Consider the following 19,673-nt stretch of genomic DNA (forward strand, 5'->3'; position numbering starts at 1 on the left):
CAATGAAGGAAAAGTATATGGAATCAAGAGGTTACCAGTAAAAAACTAAACAAAATCACATTAATTTATATTAATAATTAATTTAAAATTTTTTAAATTCAAAATTTAAAAAATTTAAAATTGATTAAGTAAACCTAATTAAAACCTACAAAAATTTTTCTCTTCTCTCTCACATTAACCTACCCACCTCCAACAATTACACATACAGACCTCTTTCACCGTCAAGCTCTCTCCGCCTCCCCACCGCGACCCACTCCTCCGATCGCTTCCGTTTCTAGCCGGAACTGTCTTTACCAGATTGAAAGCTCGTGATGATATCTCAGTAATATCTGCACTACTAAATCCATGTGTATAACGAGCAAGAGCCAAAATATCGACGTCTTTTGAGATTGGTGACTTCCTCAAGCATGCCTTAAAGATCTGGAGACGTGAACTCTCATCTGGTAAAGGAATGTATATCAATTGGTCAAGACGTCCTGGCCGAAGCAATGTAGGGTCTATAATGTCAGGTCTGTTTGTTGCTCCAATGATGAACACTATTTTCTTATCAGACATTCCATCCATCTCTGTTAGTAGTTGGTTCAACACTCTATCAGCACCGCCGAAATCTCCTCTTGAACTTCCTCGCTGCAGATCCGAAATGTCAAAGCCTTAGAAAAATAATTAGTGGCAATTTTTGTGAAATATAAAAAAAATATTCATTTAATATGAAAAAAAATATCTTAATACTTAACAAAAGAAATATCCAGTTATATTTTAGCAAAAATAATTAAATATCTATAAAATTTAAAAAAAATATGAAATTCTTAAAGAAATAGAGACATTCACATTTGTAATAACAAGAAATTCGAAAAATATATAAAAGAACATCCATTTTGTATAAAAAAGAAACATTCTGATACTTAACAGAAAAAACATCCATATATATTAATTCATAGAGATTTTGGATTCACCCAAAGGTATTTTGGCTGGCTTTTGGCTAATCCCCTTTTGGTTCCCTAACATTGTTCAACAATGAAAGGATACAATAAAAGAATATGAATATAAATGCAAAGAAAAAAGATATCAAAGAACTGCTCATCATTCTATTCGTTAACTAACTCATACTCTTCTTGATATTACAAAGTACTTGATAACTCCAAAATTGTACCCTTACGTGGAACACATCAAGAGTTAAACCTCCCACCCCAAAAGAAAAGAAAAAAAACTATGAAAAAGGGGAAAGAGATGTATATAATGTTGCCAATATACACATTAACTTATTTATTTTAACTGTTTTTTGTTTTCTCTTTTGCTGTGATACGTTGTAATTATACAGTGGAGGCCTCCAAGATAGCTGGATAGGAACAATAAGTCACTGACCACCCATGCGTGAATTCTTGAGGTACCATATAGTCATAACAAGCTTTTGTCTTTCACCTTCTACTTCTACAAATTTTAGACTCATTTCAGAGTATTTTTTTGTATCTCTTTTAGATCATTTTCCATCTTGTTTCTTTCCTTCTACAACGATAATTTGGTTAACATGTTGCTACAAAGGTTGCCATCCCTATTCTCCACTATAGACATATTTGCTTCTTTCTTTGAGGAATTTGCATCACTACCATGACAATAAAATGATCAACAATTACACAATTCAGTTGCAAGACCAGTACTAACAACTAACAAGGTAAAAAGAAGGGTATTAAAGGAAAAGTGAAAAATTAGCCAGACCTTGTGGATAATGACAATGCAGGAGCAACACCGTTTTGTCTAGCCACAAATGCAGGATCATTAGGAGGATCAACTATAACACACTTATCCTCGACAACTTGGTTGAAGTGTGTGCCAATGTATATAATTCGTTACCATTAGAAATCAACAATTTGATTAAAGCTTAATCCAATACCAAACAACAATATGAAGAAACTTTCATCCACTAAGACAGATCATGAATAAAACTATAGTTGATAACTAAGGCTAAAATTTTTCTTTAATAATGTCAAATTACTCAATTGTTGCTTTGTGTTTGTAATCAATATACCTTTTGCAGTGCAATGTTCTTACTGAACTCCTCCACCTTGTCTTCTAGTTCCTCAATTTTGGACTGCAGTTCCCTTTCCTTCTTAAAAAAAGTGAAAGTTGACATTTCCAATGTAGTTTTCTTTAACTAGGAGCTTATCAAGAGCCATGGCACTGAAACTAACTTCAATTCCAAAAGTAATCCACTTTCATCCATTAGAAATAATAATCATTGCCAACAAGTTATTATCAGAGAAAAGCATATGATGAAACTTTGAATGATGATAAAAGAAAAAATAAAAGAAAGAAGTTTACAACTTCAATTGAGTTGAAAAAGGGCATAATAGAAGATAGGTGCACAAGCCAAACCCTAAACCCTAATCCTTACGCGAAAAGGATTGCAACAGAACAAATTGAGAAACACGAGCACCATGAAGCTGGTGGCAGATTAAATAAAAATTCACCCAATCACAAATTGAAACAAAACAATCATCATCATCAACATACGTTAATTATAAAATGCACAGAATTGAAATTGTGAAAGTATAAAACTTTGAAGAGTAGGGAGAGTCATGACGCCAAGGAGGATTCCCTTGATAATTGTGTCAACTTGGATAGTAGAAGAGCACCGAGAGTCATGGTGTCGAGGAGGCATCTGGAACGAATTCACGAGAATTCGGTGGATTGAGAGAAAAAAAAAAACAATAAGATTCGCAAGAATTTGGATGAAACCGAGAAATTGAATAGAAACATGGAGGTACTTGGTTTGAAAGAGAGAAGAGGAAGAAGCGGCAGGGTGGTCTTCCATTGTTGATAGGTTTTTTTGCTGGAAAAGTTCTTCTGGTAGCAACTAAGCTGAAATGAGGGCTTGATTATTGAATTTGTCAAATTTTATTATTGGGACAAATTTAAAATATTGAAAGACTTGTTATTTTTTAGTGTAAATTTTAATAAGTATAAATTTTAATAAATTATTTATAGATTAAATATAAACTATTAGATCTTTTATCAATCTAATCTAATGCTTCAAATTTTATGATGCATCAGATAAACTCCAAAAACTTAGACTGATTTTAGACTGACCTCCTAATGGGACTATACTTATCTTCATTTTTTTTAATGATTTTCCTTATATCGTTTTCTTTCATATAAATAGGAACAAGGCCTAATGTTAACCAAATGCATAAGTACTATTTATTTTGGTATCTAAAATTAAACAAATAAATCAATTTGATCCTTAATTAATTTTTTAAAATGATTAAATATGTCTTTACATTTAAAAATACGACTCTAATTAGTTTTTAGTAAATTTGTGTTTAATGACCCTTAATATAGTGACAGTTAAATGCTATTATAGCACTGTTCTCAGAGGCGGATTTAAGGGGACTTGCATGGGCCGTGGTCCCCCTAAATTTTTAAAACTTAAAAATATATTTAACATAATATGTAAAACTTTTAATAATATACCTTCTAGTTCAATAGTTAAATCCACTAACAAATTTTTATATGTTGTTTTACTGTTAAGTAAGAACATATCAAAATTAGCTCAAAATAAATAATAAATTATTAGAAAATTCTAATGCACAAAATTCTCTAATAAACAATAAATAATTTAAATCTACTAAAAATAACTCAACACTTTTCTTTGATGCCTACAAAATATATACCTGAAATAATATTATATCAATATTAGTATACAGTTTTACAATCATCGACCGTATTTACTATACATGACTCCTTCTTAAAAGTTATTCTACACACATGTGCAGTCAGAAGATAAATTATTGGATTTTATTTTAATTTTCTAAATTTTTATAGTTATGCATTATTCATTAAATGCTAATTGTAATAAAAATACTATGATACCCAATTATCTTATTTTAATTTCACACTACAATATTAAAATAATGTCATACCCAATTATCTTATTTTAATTTATTTCTTAAATTTATATATCAAAAAAATTAAATCAAATAATTAATATACATAATTTTAAAATAGAATAGATAATATAATAGACGGCGAGAAAGAGAAAGATAAACATTTTAGATCCTAAGTTGTTTCATTTGGATGTTGCAATGTGGGTATCACATTATTTTATTTATTCTACCATATGGATCCTTTTGTAACTTTATTTCAGTATTAATGGAATTTCACTACCTTTGAGTACTAAATTAAAATTCAAAATGAAACTGAAAAAAAAAGTAAAGAGAATAAAATTATTGATTGAAAAATATTCTAAATAATAAAAAGCCAAATTAGTTTTAATATTAAATTCATTAATACGATTTTAATTTTATATAATAGTTAGATAATAGATTAGTAAAAGCAAAGGGAAGAATGACGTAATTATAATAAAGATATTTTCCTAAATTAGTATTGTAATACCCGGTCTAACTGAAATTAATTAAATAATAAGTTAAATAGGAGCGAATACGGTTGAAAGATTTGGCAATTTGAATTTGATGATCTAAATATGATATTTGGATTCAGTGAATTTTTCTGAGTTGGAAGACATAGTTTTCTGCGTAAAAGCGCGCAGTGGAATTTTGACTGGCAGTACCGGCTGAGACCTGTCTAGTACTACAGCTGAGAAAATTGATTATGAGTAAGTAGGATTAAGAAATGAGGAATTATAATTAGGGGAGGTAGAAATATTTGAAGTGCGATTTCTACAATATACCACAAACAGGTAAATGACTTAAATTTAAATACCAAACATTATTTATTTATGCATACATGATAACACCATGGTCTATAAATACTTCATAGATAACATATCTTATATAGCTCCGAATGATGAGTACGAAAGTTGGAGAGTGTGGTAGTTTGTATCTACGATAGTTGCCTTCGTGTAACGACGCCTAAAAGGAAGAAAAAGAATTGTTATAAAAGCTATCAAAAGAAAGAGTAATTGGTAAACGAATGATATTTTCTTCTAGCATACATGGTCTTTTATAGTGGTAAAACAAAAATGGAAGGAATTAAATTTTATATTTTTATATTAAGAATAGAATTTGATATTTATCCTAATAAAATTATTATTATTATCAATATAAATGGGTTAACAACTTGCCACTAATAAAATCTTTAGTATATTAAGTAGATATACAATTATTTTTTTTATTAAAGCTTTTAATTTTAATATGGTATTTTTAATTTTTTATTTCCGGCTCCCTCTTTATAAGATTTCTGAATTCTCCACGGACTGGTCTTAAAATATATTAAAGAAAATAAATTGATTTATTCAACCAATTTAAAATTTCAGAGACTACGACCAGCATAGCATTTCTTATGTGTGTATCTCTTTTTCTTTCATTTATGGTGCATATTATAACATTATAAATCATGCTAGCGTCATATATTTCTTAACTAATTTGTTATGAATAAAAATAAAAAATAAATTCAATTTTATTAAGATAAAATAAAGATTTAGAATTTTGCAACTTTAATTAAAAATAAATTTATATGTAAGCATTTTTTACACTCAAGAGTCAAGATCAACTTAAGTGCATTGCAGATTAAAAAGAGCTTTAGAAGTCATTAAAGTTTATTATTTTTAATTATTATTTAGTTATTAATTTAATTTTTTTAATATAATTTCTTTAATCTAATAATCTAATAGTATATTTTATCTTATATTTTTAAATATTAATAACTAAATAATAACAAAAAATAACAAATTTTAGTAGTCCTTTATTATTCCTCTTTTTTGTCATATATAAGCCAATCAAATAGAGATATCCATTGGTTTAATCCAGAAACACTAGTACTGGGAGAAAATACAAAAACACTTATAATGGTAACGACTGACATGTAGCTTCCAAAAATATAATTGCAAAAATCTAAACAAAAGATACAAAATAAAAAATGGTGAAAAGATATATAGAAAAATATTGGAGTTGTCAAAAATAGAGGGGCCAATTCTATGATAACCAAGATTTTGAAAATTAAATCGGTTGTTGAACTATTTTAATTATTGATTTATTGGTTTATTAGTTCAATCGATGCAACCGTAGTTCAATCGAAAAAATTGTTTTATAAAACATTATAAATAAAATTTAAATAAACACACTAAAATATAATTATAGTCTAATATAAATTTAAAATATCATTCAAATTAAAAGTATTACATAAACCACAATGTTATGATCTCATTCAAATACAAACTCAAATCAAATAACAAAAAAAATAAAAAAAAAAAACAACCAAACATAAAATGTCAACATCCAAATTTATCACCAATCATCAAAATCTGCCATAAACCACAATGTTATTGATACTAATTAATACTGCATGCCATTAATACTGGATGGAGTCATAAATTAACGAATGGAATAATATATATCCTCCTGCTTTCAATTTGCTTATTCATTCCATAATATAGTATATATCTCTTCACCAATTTTGTAATTTATCATCCAGTAAAGGAAAATTACATTCCAGTGAATCCATAAAGATCTCAAACTTGTCAAATTTAAAAAATTTAACAAATACGGTTATATGTGTGAACTGTTCCCTTAATTATCTACACTGATTTACACATGAAGACAGAGATATTATTAACACTTTTTTTGGGGGAATAATTAATTTAAATATCAGATTGCAACCGTACTAAACGTAATGAATCAAGGGGAGTGCTTAAATGCCATTCGCTTTGCTTCTTATTCACTGGTCTTCCTTTCCTTCTGTGGACTCTGACATCAGCTATACCCCATGTGCAACACTTAGTTTCCATGTCAAAGGATTCAAGTCTGAAGAGCCCATCAACTTTTGCAGATAAATTATTAGAATCATTAACAATGGAGTAATTCACATACATAGGCCGGTCGTTGAATCGATCCAGATAGGTTGGAATCCGAACTATTCTTTCAACACTTGGAGAAGACACTTAAAGTAACTCAAAGTCAGATTTGTTAAGATAATAATCATAGAACCAACGAACAAGAAACTTTGATTAAGCCACTAGTGGAAATGATGCACCACTATTCTGTGGTACATCTTGTGCTTAATTGAGTGGATTTTATCCACTATTCTCACACTTGTTCATGTAAATTGCATGATTTTATGTTTTCCTTCCTAATTCTGTGCTTTGATTGAAACATTGCTTCTTTGGCCTTAATTTTGCTATGTTTAATCCCCTCTTATTACCATTTCGTGCCTTGATATGTGTGTTAAGTGATTTCAGGGTTTATAGGGTAGGAATGGCTTAAAGGATGGAAAGGAAGCATGCAAAAGTGGAAGGAATACAAGAAACTGAAGGAACTGCTAAAGCTGTCCAGCCTGACCTTCTGGTACTAAATTGACCATAACTTGAGCTACAGAGGTCCAAATGAGGCGGTTCTAGTTGTGTTGGAAAGCTAACATCCGGGGATTTGCAACGATATATAATTTGCCATTGCTGCCATGAAGATAGATGACGCGCATGTGTGGATCACGCGCACGCGTGACTTGGCAAAAATCTAATCCACGCTCACGCGTGACTTTGCCGCATACTTGACGTATCAGAAATTGCTGGAGGCAATTTCCAGGCTGTTTTTGACCCAGTTTTCGGCCCAGAAAACACAGATTAGACGCTATAAAGTGGGGGAATCGATTCATTCATTTATACAACATTCATAATTCACAATTTTAGGTTTTAGATGTAGTTTTTTAGAGAGAGAGGCTCTCTCCTCTCTCTTAGGTTTTAGAATTAGGACTTCTCTTAGAGTATGTTTATTTCCTCCTCAATTTTAGGTTCAATGTTCCTCAATTTAGTTTCTCTTCTACTTTTATTTATTCTAATGCTTTCACTTGTTAATTACTTATTTAGCCAAATTGGCTTATGAACCCTTCATGTTAGATTTGAATTTACGTTTAAATGCAATTTGAGGTATTTCAGATTTATGATTGCTTTCTTCTATTTATGATATAAATAATTTAGATTCCCCCCCCTTTGCTTTGGTTTAGTAATTGGTTACACCTGAGTTATCAAACTCAGAGGTTGATTGAAAATTGGAATTTGCTGATTGATTTGGATCCCTCTAAAGCTAGTTTTTTCATAGGAGTTGACTAGGACTTGAGGAATCAAGTTAATTAGTCCACTTGAATTTTCTTTATTTAGTAAGGGTTAGGTAAGTGGGAGCAATAATAATTCTCATCACACCTGATAAGGATAACTAGGATGGGATTTCCAGTTCTCATACCTTGCAATGGTTTTCATGATAATTAATTTACTTTATTATTAATTTATTTTTCTTGTCATTTAAATTACTTGTTCCTTATTTCAAAAACCCAACGATACTTTTCCATAACCAATAATAAATCATACTTCCCTGCAATTCCTTGAGAGACGACCCGAAGTTTAAATACTTCGGCTAAAAATTTTATTGGATTTTGTTACTTGTGACAACCAAACTTTTGTACGAAAGAAATTCTTGTCGGTATAGAAACTATACTTACAACGGAAATTTATTTGTGAAAATTCTAGATCGCGCGAGAGTTTCGCTCGTCAGGAACTAATATGGTAACATAGGGCTTCAAGTTTTGATTGTGATAGTCTCGCATTATATGTATTCAACATAGAACAAACTGCTATTAAGTTAGTTGAAATTGTATCTCCAATACAATTTAATCCAATTACAATATCACAGCAACCCACATCAAGGTTCACACATTAACTAAAAACGATTATTCACAATTATTCAACAATTATTCAAATCAGTAACAACAAAGTTCATGTCACTACAAGAAAAACACCCATTCAGGTACACTTGAAAAGTGTAGCCAAAAATGAAAAAAAAATGATGCCTTAGAAAAAGGCTATGCTTTTTAGGCTTCGGAGACACTTTTGTAGGCGATGCCTATACTAGTGTTGCCTATTCTCAGGCTACGCTTTTCTGTATCAAAAGCTACGCTTCTGGCCTTTGAGAATAGGGTACGCTTTTTAAGTGATGCTGTTCAGGACCTAAGGCTACGCTTTTCATCACTAATGGTTACCATAATTCTAAAGAATAGGCTACACTTTTCAGGGCTACTGCATCACTTTATAAATGTAGCAAATAGTATACCTATAACTACTTTATATAAGTGTAGCCTTTTGTCTCTCATTTTTTTTTTAAATTTCTGTCGCATCTTCAGAATTATCTTGCATAATTATATAGAAAAATAATTATAATTTGAAAAAGTACAACAAGAAAAAAGTAATTAACATATTAATAACACATACAATATCCGAGCGGCATAGGATAATTGAAACTACTCTTCTTTTCATATCACCAAAAACATAAAATAAGAAACAAAGCACATTCAACATGAATCTAATAATCCCCTTTGATAATGCCATAAAAAAATTTAGATTACATGGACTTAAATCTAACTCAGCACATTTAACATATTTTCCATTTTTTTAGTAACACCTACCCACCAACATTACAAACTGCAACAATTTTATGACTCATCAATCACATACATGCATATATTACATAAAGACACCTTATATTACTAAGTATCTATATCTTTTATATATATCATTTGATTCATGAACTCCATAATTTTCCCCCTACTAGCTTTATTTAAAGAAATCTACCCCATGGTCGGAACCATTTATCCTCCTTGTATACCACTTTCATATGTTGAAAAATATAGATTTTATTCTTTGTTTTGTTTCTCAAAAATAGTAATTTCCAACTAATGTGATTTTTTCCTTCAATCCATTTAACAATATTTTTATAATTAATTATCATTTGCTATGGCACCAACTTTTTTTAACAAAAATTGAATTGCATCTTCTCATTTTTGGAATATAACCTCTCCAGTCATGTTTGCTCTTGTAACATCACCCCTAAAGTGCTTTATCTCCCCAGTTAATAGTCAAATAACCTTCAACTACAAAACAATTTAAACTCTGTTGTCTCTGTTTATACTCTTAGTTGTTTTAAGTTTTATGAGACTTTAATCGATAAAATTCATAGACTTGTCCTATAGTTTTTGTAGGGTCAAGAGAGAATGAAAAAAAGAATGCAGTGGGTTAATTGAGAGATAATTAGCACACCAAAAGTTTAAGGTGAATTGAACTTTGATTTAAAAGTGTTTAATATGACCCTCTTTAAAAAATAGAACTAGAGATTGTAAACTAAGTAGCACTCACTTTCTTTAAAGTATACCAAAGTAAGTATTTTAGGTATTGTACATTCCTAAAGGCTGACATTGGAATAGGAGATTGGAGGAGTTTGCTAGAAGGTAAGAAAATAATCAAGTTAAGTCAAAACATACAAGACTCTTGGATCAAATGGCAGGGGATTGTGTGTGTGTAAGGCCCAAATGAAGGTGAAAAAGTAATTAATAATGGCATCCAAGGACGAGAAATTAAAGAAGGTGAAACTACTTTATGAGATATTCATTAAGCTTATTTGAATGGCATTACTTAGCATTCTAAATTCAATAACCTATTGACTATTGTAGCTCAAATCTGGAACAAGCAAATTATCAAATAGTTGGATTAAAAAAATTTTAATTTGTATAGTATCTATTCTCAAGCAATCTGATAACAGCCCAAAATTCAAATCTAAAGCATGAATCTCACGAGGAAAAAAGAAGAAGAATCCAAAGTATAAAAAATCAACAAGTTTTGAAGCAATGCACAAACCAAATAGAGTCCATACTCTGGTTTTTTCTTCAGAACACCAACTATAACATAGTATAATTTCTCAGGTGATAACATATTCTAAAGAGTTGAAGTCACAATTCAGAAACAACTATATGAGATATTCATTAAGCTTATTTGAATGGCATTACTTAGCATTCTAAATTCAATAACCTATTGACTATTGTAGCTCAAATCAGGAACAAGCAAATGATCAAACAGTTGGAATAAAAAAAATTAAATTCGCATAGTATCTATACTAATTAAATCTGACCACAGCCCAAAATTTAAATCCAAACCATGAATCTTGCAAGGAAAAAAAAAGAAGAATTCAAATCAGAAAAAACTAACAAGTTTTGAAACCAACTTGCATGCATCTAATCACTTCATGGGAAGTCAACAATGCATGTTAAAAAATTCTAAACTCAATCCACCAAATTGCTCAAGAAATGGTAATTGTAGATATGGATGCAAGTTAGATTCAGAATTCAATTATGTAATTTACAAAATTCGCATGATTAAATTTTTCAGAGAAACTCCATTTCACTCTCTGCTTTTGAACTGCTTCAGCTCATCAATTTGCTTCAGCATAAAACATCTACATTCAAATATTCCATTAGAAAAAATATATAATAAAAAAAAATACAAAATCGGCCACCAGATGTCTGAATAAGTTCATTTGATCAAGAAAAAAACAAAGTCAGATGAATTTTCAAAGTAACAACAACTCCAATCAGTAAGTAAAATAAATAAAAGGATACAAATTTAAGTTTTAATCATTTTTCAAGCCGTTAAATGATCCAAAAATGAAATGGGCGATAAAGTTGATCACAGAAAAGTATGAACTGAATCGAAATGTAGCTGAAAAAATCAGAAGCTAAGACAATAGAAGAACGGACCTAGGGTTTGTGGTGAACGAACGTACAAGAATGGATTCTCCTACGCCGCAGTTCATCAATTCATGAGTTCACAGATTATTGTACCAAACCCCTAAATTGAAACCCTAAAATCGGAACTATATTTTCTCAAATTTCAGAAACTAAATGAACCTCACAGCTTTATAATTTGCAATATCTGCAAACCATGGTGCTTCCTGAATGGCAAAAAGTTGCTCATCCGAAAAGGTCTCGGAGATCTCAGTAGGAGGGAGGGACGCCCCTGCTACTAGTTCTATCCAGGACAAGTAATCAGCTACCTGGTTCTCTGTCCCTTTTCTGTCTCTTATTTCTATATCAAACTCTTGTAGAAGCAACACCCATCTTATGAGCCTGGGTTTTGAATCCTGCTTTGTGAGTAGATATTTAAGAGCAGCATGGTCAGTATACGATGAGCGGATAATTTATACGCTTTTTGGCATTATTTTTAGTATGTTTTTAGTAGAATCTAGTTACTTTTAGGGATGTTTTTATTAGTTTTTATGTTAAATTCACATTTCTGGACTTTACTATGAGTTTGTGTATTTTTCTGTGATTTCAAGTATTTTCTGGCTGAAATTGAGGGACTTGAGCAAAAATCAGATTCAGAGGTAGAAGAAGGACTGCTGATGCTGTTGGATTCTGACCTCCCTGCACTCAAAGTGGACTTTCTAGAGCTACAAAACTCAAAATGGTGCGCTTCCAATTGCGTTAGAAAGTAGACATCCAGCGCTTTCCAGAAATATATAATAGTCCATCTTTTGGCCGAGTTTAGACGACGTAAAAGGGCATTGAACGCCAGTTCTATGCTGCTGTCTGGAGTTAAACGCCAGAAACACGTCACAAACCAGAGTTGAACACCAGAAACACGTTACAACCTGGCGTTCAACTCCAAAAGAAGCCTCTGCACGTGAAAAGCTAAAGCTCAGCCCAAGCACACACCAAGTGGGCCCTGAAAGTGGATTTATGCATCAATGACTTACTTCTGTAAACCCTATTAGCTAGTTTATTATAAATAGAACTTTTTACTATTGTATTAGACATCCTGGATTGTATTTTTGATCCTGTGATTACGTTTTAGGGGCTGGCCATTCGGCCATGCCTAAACCTTTTACTTATGTATTTTCAAACAGTAGAGTTTCTACACTCCATAGATTAAGGTGTAGAGCTCTGCTGTTCCTCATGAATTAATGCAAAGTACTACTGTTTTTCTATTCAATTCAACTTATTCCGCTTCTAAGACATTCATTCGCACTTCAACATGAATGTGATGAATGTGACAATCATCATCATTCCCCCACGAACGCGTGCCTGACAACCACTTCCGTTCCACCTTAGATTGGATGATTATCTCTTGGATCTCTTAATCAGAATCTTCGTGGTATAAGCTAGATTGATGGCGGCATTCATGAGAATCTGGAAGGTCTAAACCTTGTCTGTGGTATTCCGAGTAGGATTCTGTGATTGAATGACTGTGACGAACTTCAAACTCGCGAGTGCTGGGCGTAGTGACAGACGCAAAAAGAGGGTGAATCCTATTCCAGTATGATCGAGAACCTCAGATGATTAGCCGTGCTGTGACAGAGCATTTGGACCATTTTCACAAGAGGATAGGATGCAGCCATTGACCACGGTGATGCCTCCAGATGATTAGCCATGCAGTGACAGCGCATCGGACCATTTTCACAGAGAGGATGAAAAGTAGCCATTGACAATGGTGATGTCCTTACATAAAGCCAGCCATGGAAAGGAGTAGGACTGATTGGATGAAGACAGCAGGAAAGCAGAAGTTCAGAGGGACGAAAGCATCTCTATACCTTTATCTGAAATTTTCACCAATGATATACATAAGTATTTCCATCTTTATTTTCTGTCTATTTATTATTTATTTTCAAAAACTCCAAAATCAATTATTATCCGCCTGACTGAGATTTACAAGATGACCATAGCTTGCTTTATACCAACAATCTCTGTGGGATCGACCCTTACTCACGTAAGGTTTTATTACTTGGACGACCTAGTGCACTTGCTGGTTAGTTGTATCGAAGTTGTGAATGAAAAACGATTTATTAAGACGTGCGTACAGAGTTTTTGGCGCCGTTGCCTGAGATCACAATTTCGTGCACCAAGTTTTTGGCGCCGTTGTCGGGGATTGTTCGAGTTTGGACAACTGACGGTTCATCGTGTTGCTCAGATTAGGTAATTTTCTTTTTGTTTTATTTTCAAAAAAAATTTTTCAAAAAAATCTTTCAAAAAAATTTTTTTTCCTTTTGTTTTCAAAAATTATTCTATGGCTTCAAAACTTTCAAGAATGAATTCTAGAGTTTCATGGTAACATGTTGAATCCTATCTGGCTGTAAAGCCATATCCAAACTGCTTTGGGATTGGTCTTCAACTAATCACTTCAATGCATGTAATAGCATACTAAAGCTTGGCTGGCTATTAAGCCATGCCTAACCCTCAGATTGGAGCTTTAGACTAAGAGTACAAGATTCCTAGAATTCATGTTAAAAATTTTGAAATCCTTATTTTCTTTTTCCTATATGTTTTTTCGAAAATAATATACAAAAATAAAAAAACAAATTAATAAAATTATAAAAATTAAAAAAAATATTTTGTGTTTCTTGTTTGAGTCTTGAGTCAATTTTTAAGTTTGGTGTCAATGGCATACTCATCTTGCATTTTTTCGAAAATTGCATTCATGCATTGCATTCATCATGATCTTCGAGTTGTTCTTGATAAAACCTTCTTGATTGATCTTCATATTATATTATTTTGTGTTGTATGATGTTTTTCATATGCATTCTTGAAATCTTAGTGTCTAAGCATTAAAGATTTCTAAGTTTGGTGTCTTGCATGTTTTCTTTGCATCAAAAATTTTTCAAAAATAAGCTCTTGGTGTTCATCTTGATCTTCAAAGTGTTCTTGGTGTTCATCTTGACATTCATAGTGTTCTTGCATTCATCACATGTTTTGATCTAAAATTTTCATGCATTGAGCATTTTCATTGTTTTTCTCTCACATCATTAAAAATTCAAAAAAAAAAATATCTTTCCCTTTTTCTCTCATAAATTTCGAAAATTTGGATTGACTTTTTCAAAACTTTTTAAAATTCAATTGTTTCTTATGAGTCAAATCAAATTTTCAATTTAAAAATCTTATCTTTTTTAAAATCTTTTTCAAAAATCAAATCTTTTTCATTTTTTTATTTATTTTCGAAAATTTTAAAAATATTTTTCAAAAATCTTTTTCTTAATTTTATATCATATTTTCGAAAATATCATCAACAATTAATGTTTTGATTCAAAAATTTCAAGTTTGTTACTTGCTTGCTAAGAAAGATTCAAACTTTAAGTACTAGAATCATATCTTGTGTTTTCTTGTGAATCAAGTCATTAATTGTGATTTTAAAAATCAAATCTTTTTCAAAACTAATTTCAATCATATCTTTTCAAAAATATCTTTTTATCTTATCTTTTTCAAAATCATATCTTTTTCAAAAATTTGATTTTAAAATATCTTTTCTAACTTCTTATCTTCTTATCTTTTCAAAATTGATTTTCAAATTTGTTTCAACTAACTAACTAACTTTTTGTTTGTTTCTTATCTTTTTCAAAACTACCTAACTAACTCTCTCTCTCTAATTTTCGAAAATATCTTCCCTCTTTTTCAAAAATTCTTTTTAATTAACTAATTGTTTCAAATTTTAATTTTAATTTTCGAAAATCACTAACCATTTTTCAAAAAATAATTTTCGAAATTCCTCTTTCTCTCTCATCTCCTTCTATTTATTTATTCATCTATTAACACTTCTCTCCCATCCAAAAATTCGAACACTACCTCCCTCTCTGTGTTCGAGTTTTTTTTTCTTCCCTTCTTTACATTACATTCTTTTCTTCTTCTACTCACACAGGGGAACCTCTATACCTGGGTAAAAAAAGGATCCCTATTATTATTATTATTATTATTTTGTTCCCTCTTTTTCATATGAGCAGGAGCAAGGACAAGAATATTCTTGTTGAAGCAGATCCAGAACTTGAAAGAACTCTGAAGAGAAAACTAAGAGAAACTAAATTACAACAATCCAGCAAGCACCTTTCAGAAATTTTCGAACAAGAAGAGGAGATGGCAGCCGAAAATAATAATAATGCAAGGAGGATGCTTCGTGACTTTACTGCACCTAATTCCAATTTACATGGAAGAAGCATCTCCATCCCTACCATTGGAGCAAACAACTTTGAGCTGAAACCTCAATTAGTTTCTCTGATGTAGCAGAACTGCAAGTTCCATGGACTTCCATCTGAAGATCCTTTTCGATTCTTAACTGAATTTTTGCAGATCTGTGATACTGTTAAGACTAATGGAGTAGATCCTGAAGTCTACAGGCTCATGCTTTTCCTTTTTGCTGTGAGAGACAGAGCTAGAATATGGTTGGATTCTCAACCTAAAGATAGCCTGAACTCTTGGGATAAGCTGGTCAAGGCTTTCTTAGCCAAGTTCTTTCCTCCTCAAAAGCTGAGTAAGCTTAGAGTGGATGTTCAAACCTTCAGATGGAAAGAAGGTGAATCCCTTTATGAAGCTTGGGAGAGATACAAGGAACTGACCAAAAAGTGTCCTTTTGACATGCTTTCAGAATGGACCATCTTGGATATATTCTATGATGGTCTGTCTGAATTAGCTAAGATGTCATTGGATACTTCTGTAGGTGGATCCATTCACCTAAAGAAAATGCCTGCAGAAGCTCAAGAACTCATTGACATGGTTGCTAATAACCAGTTCATGTACACTTCTGAGAGGAATTCTGTGAGTAATGGGACGTCTCAGAAGAAGGGAGTTCTTGAAATTGATACTCTGAATGCCATATTGGCTCAGAATAAAATATTGACTCAGCAAGTCAATATGATTTCTCAGAGTCTGAATGGAATGCAAGCTGCATCCAACAGTACTCAAGAGGCATCTTCTGAAGAAGAAGCTAATGATCCTGAGAACCTTGCAATAGTAGAGGTAAATTACATGGGTGAACCATATGGAAACACCTATAATCCCTCATAGAGAAATCACCCAAATCTCTCATGGAAGGATCATCAAAAGTCTCAACAAGGCTTTAATAATGGTGGAAGAAACAGGTTTAGCAATAACAAGCCTTTTCCATCATCCACTCAGCAACAGACAGAGAACTCTGAACAAAATACCTCTAATTTAGCAAACTTAGTCTCTGATCTATCCAAGGCCACTGTAAGTTTCATAAATAAAACAAGGTCCTCCATTAGAAATTTGGAGGCACAAGTGGGCCTGCTGAGTAAGAAGATCACTGAAACCCCTCCTAGTACTCTCCCAAGCCATACAGAAGAGAATCTAAAATGAGAGTGCAAGGCCATTGAATTAATTACCATGGCCGAACCTGTAAGGGAGGTTGAGGACGTGAATCCCAAGGAGGAAGACCTCCTGGGACGTCCAGTGATCAATAAGGAGTTTCCCTCTGAGGAACCAAAGGACTCTAAGGCTCATCTAGAGACCATAGAGATTCCATTGAACCTCCTTACGCCCTTCATGAGCTCTGATGAGTATTCTTCTTCTGAAAAGAATGAGGATGCTACTGAAGAGCAATTTACCAAGTTCCTTGGTGCAATCATGAAGCTGAATGCCAATTTATTTGGTAATGAGACTTGGGGAAATGAACCTCCCCTGTTCTCTAATGAACTAAATGCATTGGATCAACTGAGATTGCCTCAGAAGAAACAGGATCCTGGAAAGTTCCTAATACCTTGTACCATAGGCACCATGACCTTTGAGAAGGCTCTATATGACCTTGGGTCAGGAATAAACCTCATGCCACTCTCTGTAATGGAGAAGTTGGGAATCTTTGAGGTACAAGCTGCTAGAATCTCACTAGAGATGGTAGATAACTCAAGAAAAGAGGCTTATGGACAAGTAGAGGACATGTTAGTAAAGGTTGAAGGCCTTTACATCCCTGCTGATTTCATAATCCTAGATACTGGGAAGGATGAGGATGAATCCATCATCCTTGGAGGACCCTTCCTAGCCACAGCAAGAGCTGTGATTGATGTTGACAGAGGTGAACTAGTCCTTCAAGTGAATGAGGATTCCCTTGTGTTTCAAACTCAAGGTTTTCCTTCTGTGAACATGGAAAAGAGGCACAGTAAGCTTCTCTCAAAACAGAGTCAACCAGAGCCCCCACAGTCAAACTTTAAGTTTGGTGTTGGGAGGCCACAACCAAACTCTAAGTTTGGTGTTGACCTCCCATATCCAAACTCTAAGTTTGGTGTTGGGAAGTTTCAACAAAGCTCTGAACATCTGCGAGGCTCCATGAGAGCCCACTGTCAAGCTATTGACATTAAAGAAACGCTTGTTGGGAGGCAACCCAATTTTTACTTATCTAATTTATTTTCATTCTTGTTGTTCTTTCATGTTTTATTAGGTTCATGATCATGTGGAGTCACAAAATAAATAGAAAAATTGAAAACAGAATCAAAAATAGTAGAAGAAAAATCACACCCTGGAGGAGGATCTTACTGGCGTTTAAAAGCCAGTAAGGAGCATCTGTCTGGCGTTCAACTCCAGAAACAAGCAGCATCCTGGCGTTCAGACGCCAGAAATGCACAGTAAGGAAAGCTGGCGCTGAACGCCAGAAACAAGCATCTGGCTGGCGTTCAACGCCAGAAATATGCTGCATCTGGGCGCTGAACGCCCAGAACAAGTATCAATTCGGCGTTTAAACGCCAGAATTGTATGCAAGGGCGTTTTACATGCCTAATGGGTGCAGGGATGTAAATCCTTGACACCTCAGGATCTGTGGACACCACAGGATCATCTCAGGATCTGTGAATCTCACTGGATCCCAACCCACCTCACCCTCTCTCTCTCCATTCATGGTCATCCCTTCTGTTTTCCATTCACCACTCACATCCATACACACATCCCTCCATCTCCTCCATACCATCTTTTTCTTCTTTTCTTTCTCCTTTTGCTCGAGGGCGAGCAACATTCTAAGTTTGGTGTGGTAAAAGCATAAGCTTTTTTTTTCATTACCATTGATGGCACCTAAGACCGGAGAAACCTCTAGAAAAGGGGAAGGGAAGACAAAGGCTTCCACCTCTGAGCCATGGGAGATGGAAAGATTCATCTCACAAGCCCATCACTTAGAAAGGGATGGAGCAAACAAGAGAGCATATTCATGGGGCTCAAGAGACGCATGAAGCTCATCACCATGAGATCCCGGAGATGCCTCAATTGCATTTTCCTCCACAAAACTATTGGGAGCAAATCAACACCTCCCTAGGAGAATTAAGTTCCAACATGGGACAATTAAGGGTGGAACATCAAGAGCACCCCATCATCCTTCATGAAATTAGAGAAGATCAAAAAGCAATGAGGGAGGAGCAACAAAGACAAGGAAGAGACATAGAAGAGCTCAAGGACATCTTTGGTTCCTCAAGAAGGAAACACCACCATCACTAAGGTGGATTCATTCCTTGTTCTTAAATTCTCTGTTTTTCGTTTTCTTTATGTTAAGTGCTTATCCATGTTTGTGTCTTATTACATGATCATTAGTAATTAGTAACTATGTCTTAAAGTTATGAATGTCCTATGAATCCATCACCTCTCTTAAATGAAAAAGTGTTTTAATTCAAAAGAACAAGAAGTACATGAGTTTTGAATTTATCCTTGAACTTAGTTTAATTATATTGATGTGGTGACAATACTTTTTGTTTTCTGAATGAATGCTTGAACAGTGCATATGTCTTTTGAAGTTGTTGTTTAAGAATGTTAAATATGTTGGCTCTTGAAAGAATGATGACAAGGAGACATGTTATTTGATAATCTGAAAAATCATAAAAATGATTCTTGAAGCAAGAAAAAGCAGTGAATACAAAAGCTTGCAGAAAAAAATAGAAAAAAAAATAATAAATAGCGAAAAAAAAAGGAAGAAAAAGCAAGCAGAAAAAGCCAAAAGCTCTTAAAACCAAAAGGCAAGAGCAAAAAGCCAATAACCCTTAAAACCAAAAGGCAAGGGTAAATAAAAAGGACCCCAAGGCTTTGAGCATCAGTGGATAGGAAGGCCTAAAGGAATAAAATCATGGCCTAAGCGGCTAAACCAAGCTGTCCCTAACCAT

At 33.0% G+C, this 19,673-nt stretch overlaps 1 protein-coding gene across 1 annotated transcript; it reads right to left on the minus strand.

The window, feature by feature from the left end:
* On the minus strand, nt 175-2,128 carry LOC107611054 (cell division cycle protein 48 homolog). The gene is made up of 2 exons (XM_016313018.1): nt 2,024-2,128; nt 175-627 (listed from the first exon to the last, which is right to left on the minus strand). The coding sequence occupies exons 1-2, from the start codon at nt 2,126-2,128 to the stop codon at nt 175-177; spliced, it is 558 nt and encodes a 185-aa protein (XP_016168504.1).

Source organism: Arachis ipaensis, chromosome B08, assembly GCF_000816755.2.
Source record: "Arachis ipaensis cultivar K30076 chromosome B08, Araip1.1, whole genome shotgun sequence".
In the NCBI taxonomy this organism is placed as follows: domain Eukaryota; kingdom Viridiplantae; phylum Streptophyta; class Magnoliopsida; order Fabales; family Fabaceae; genus Arachis; species Arachis ipaensis.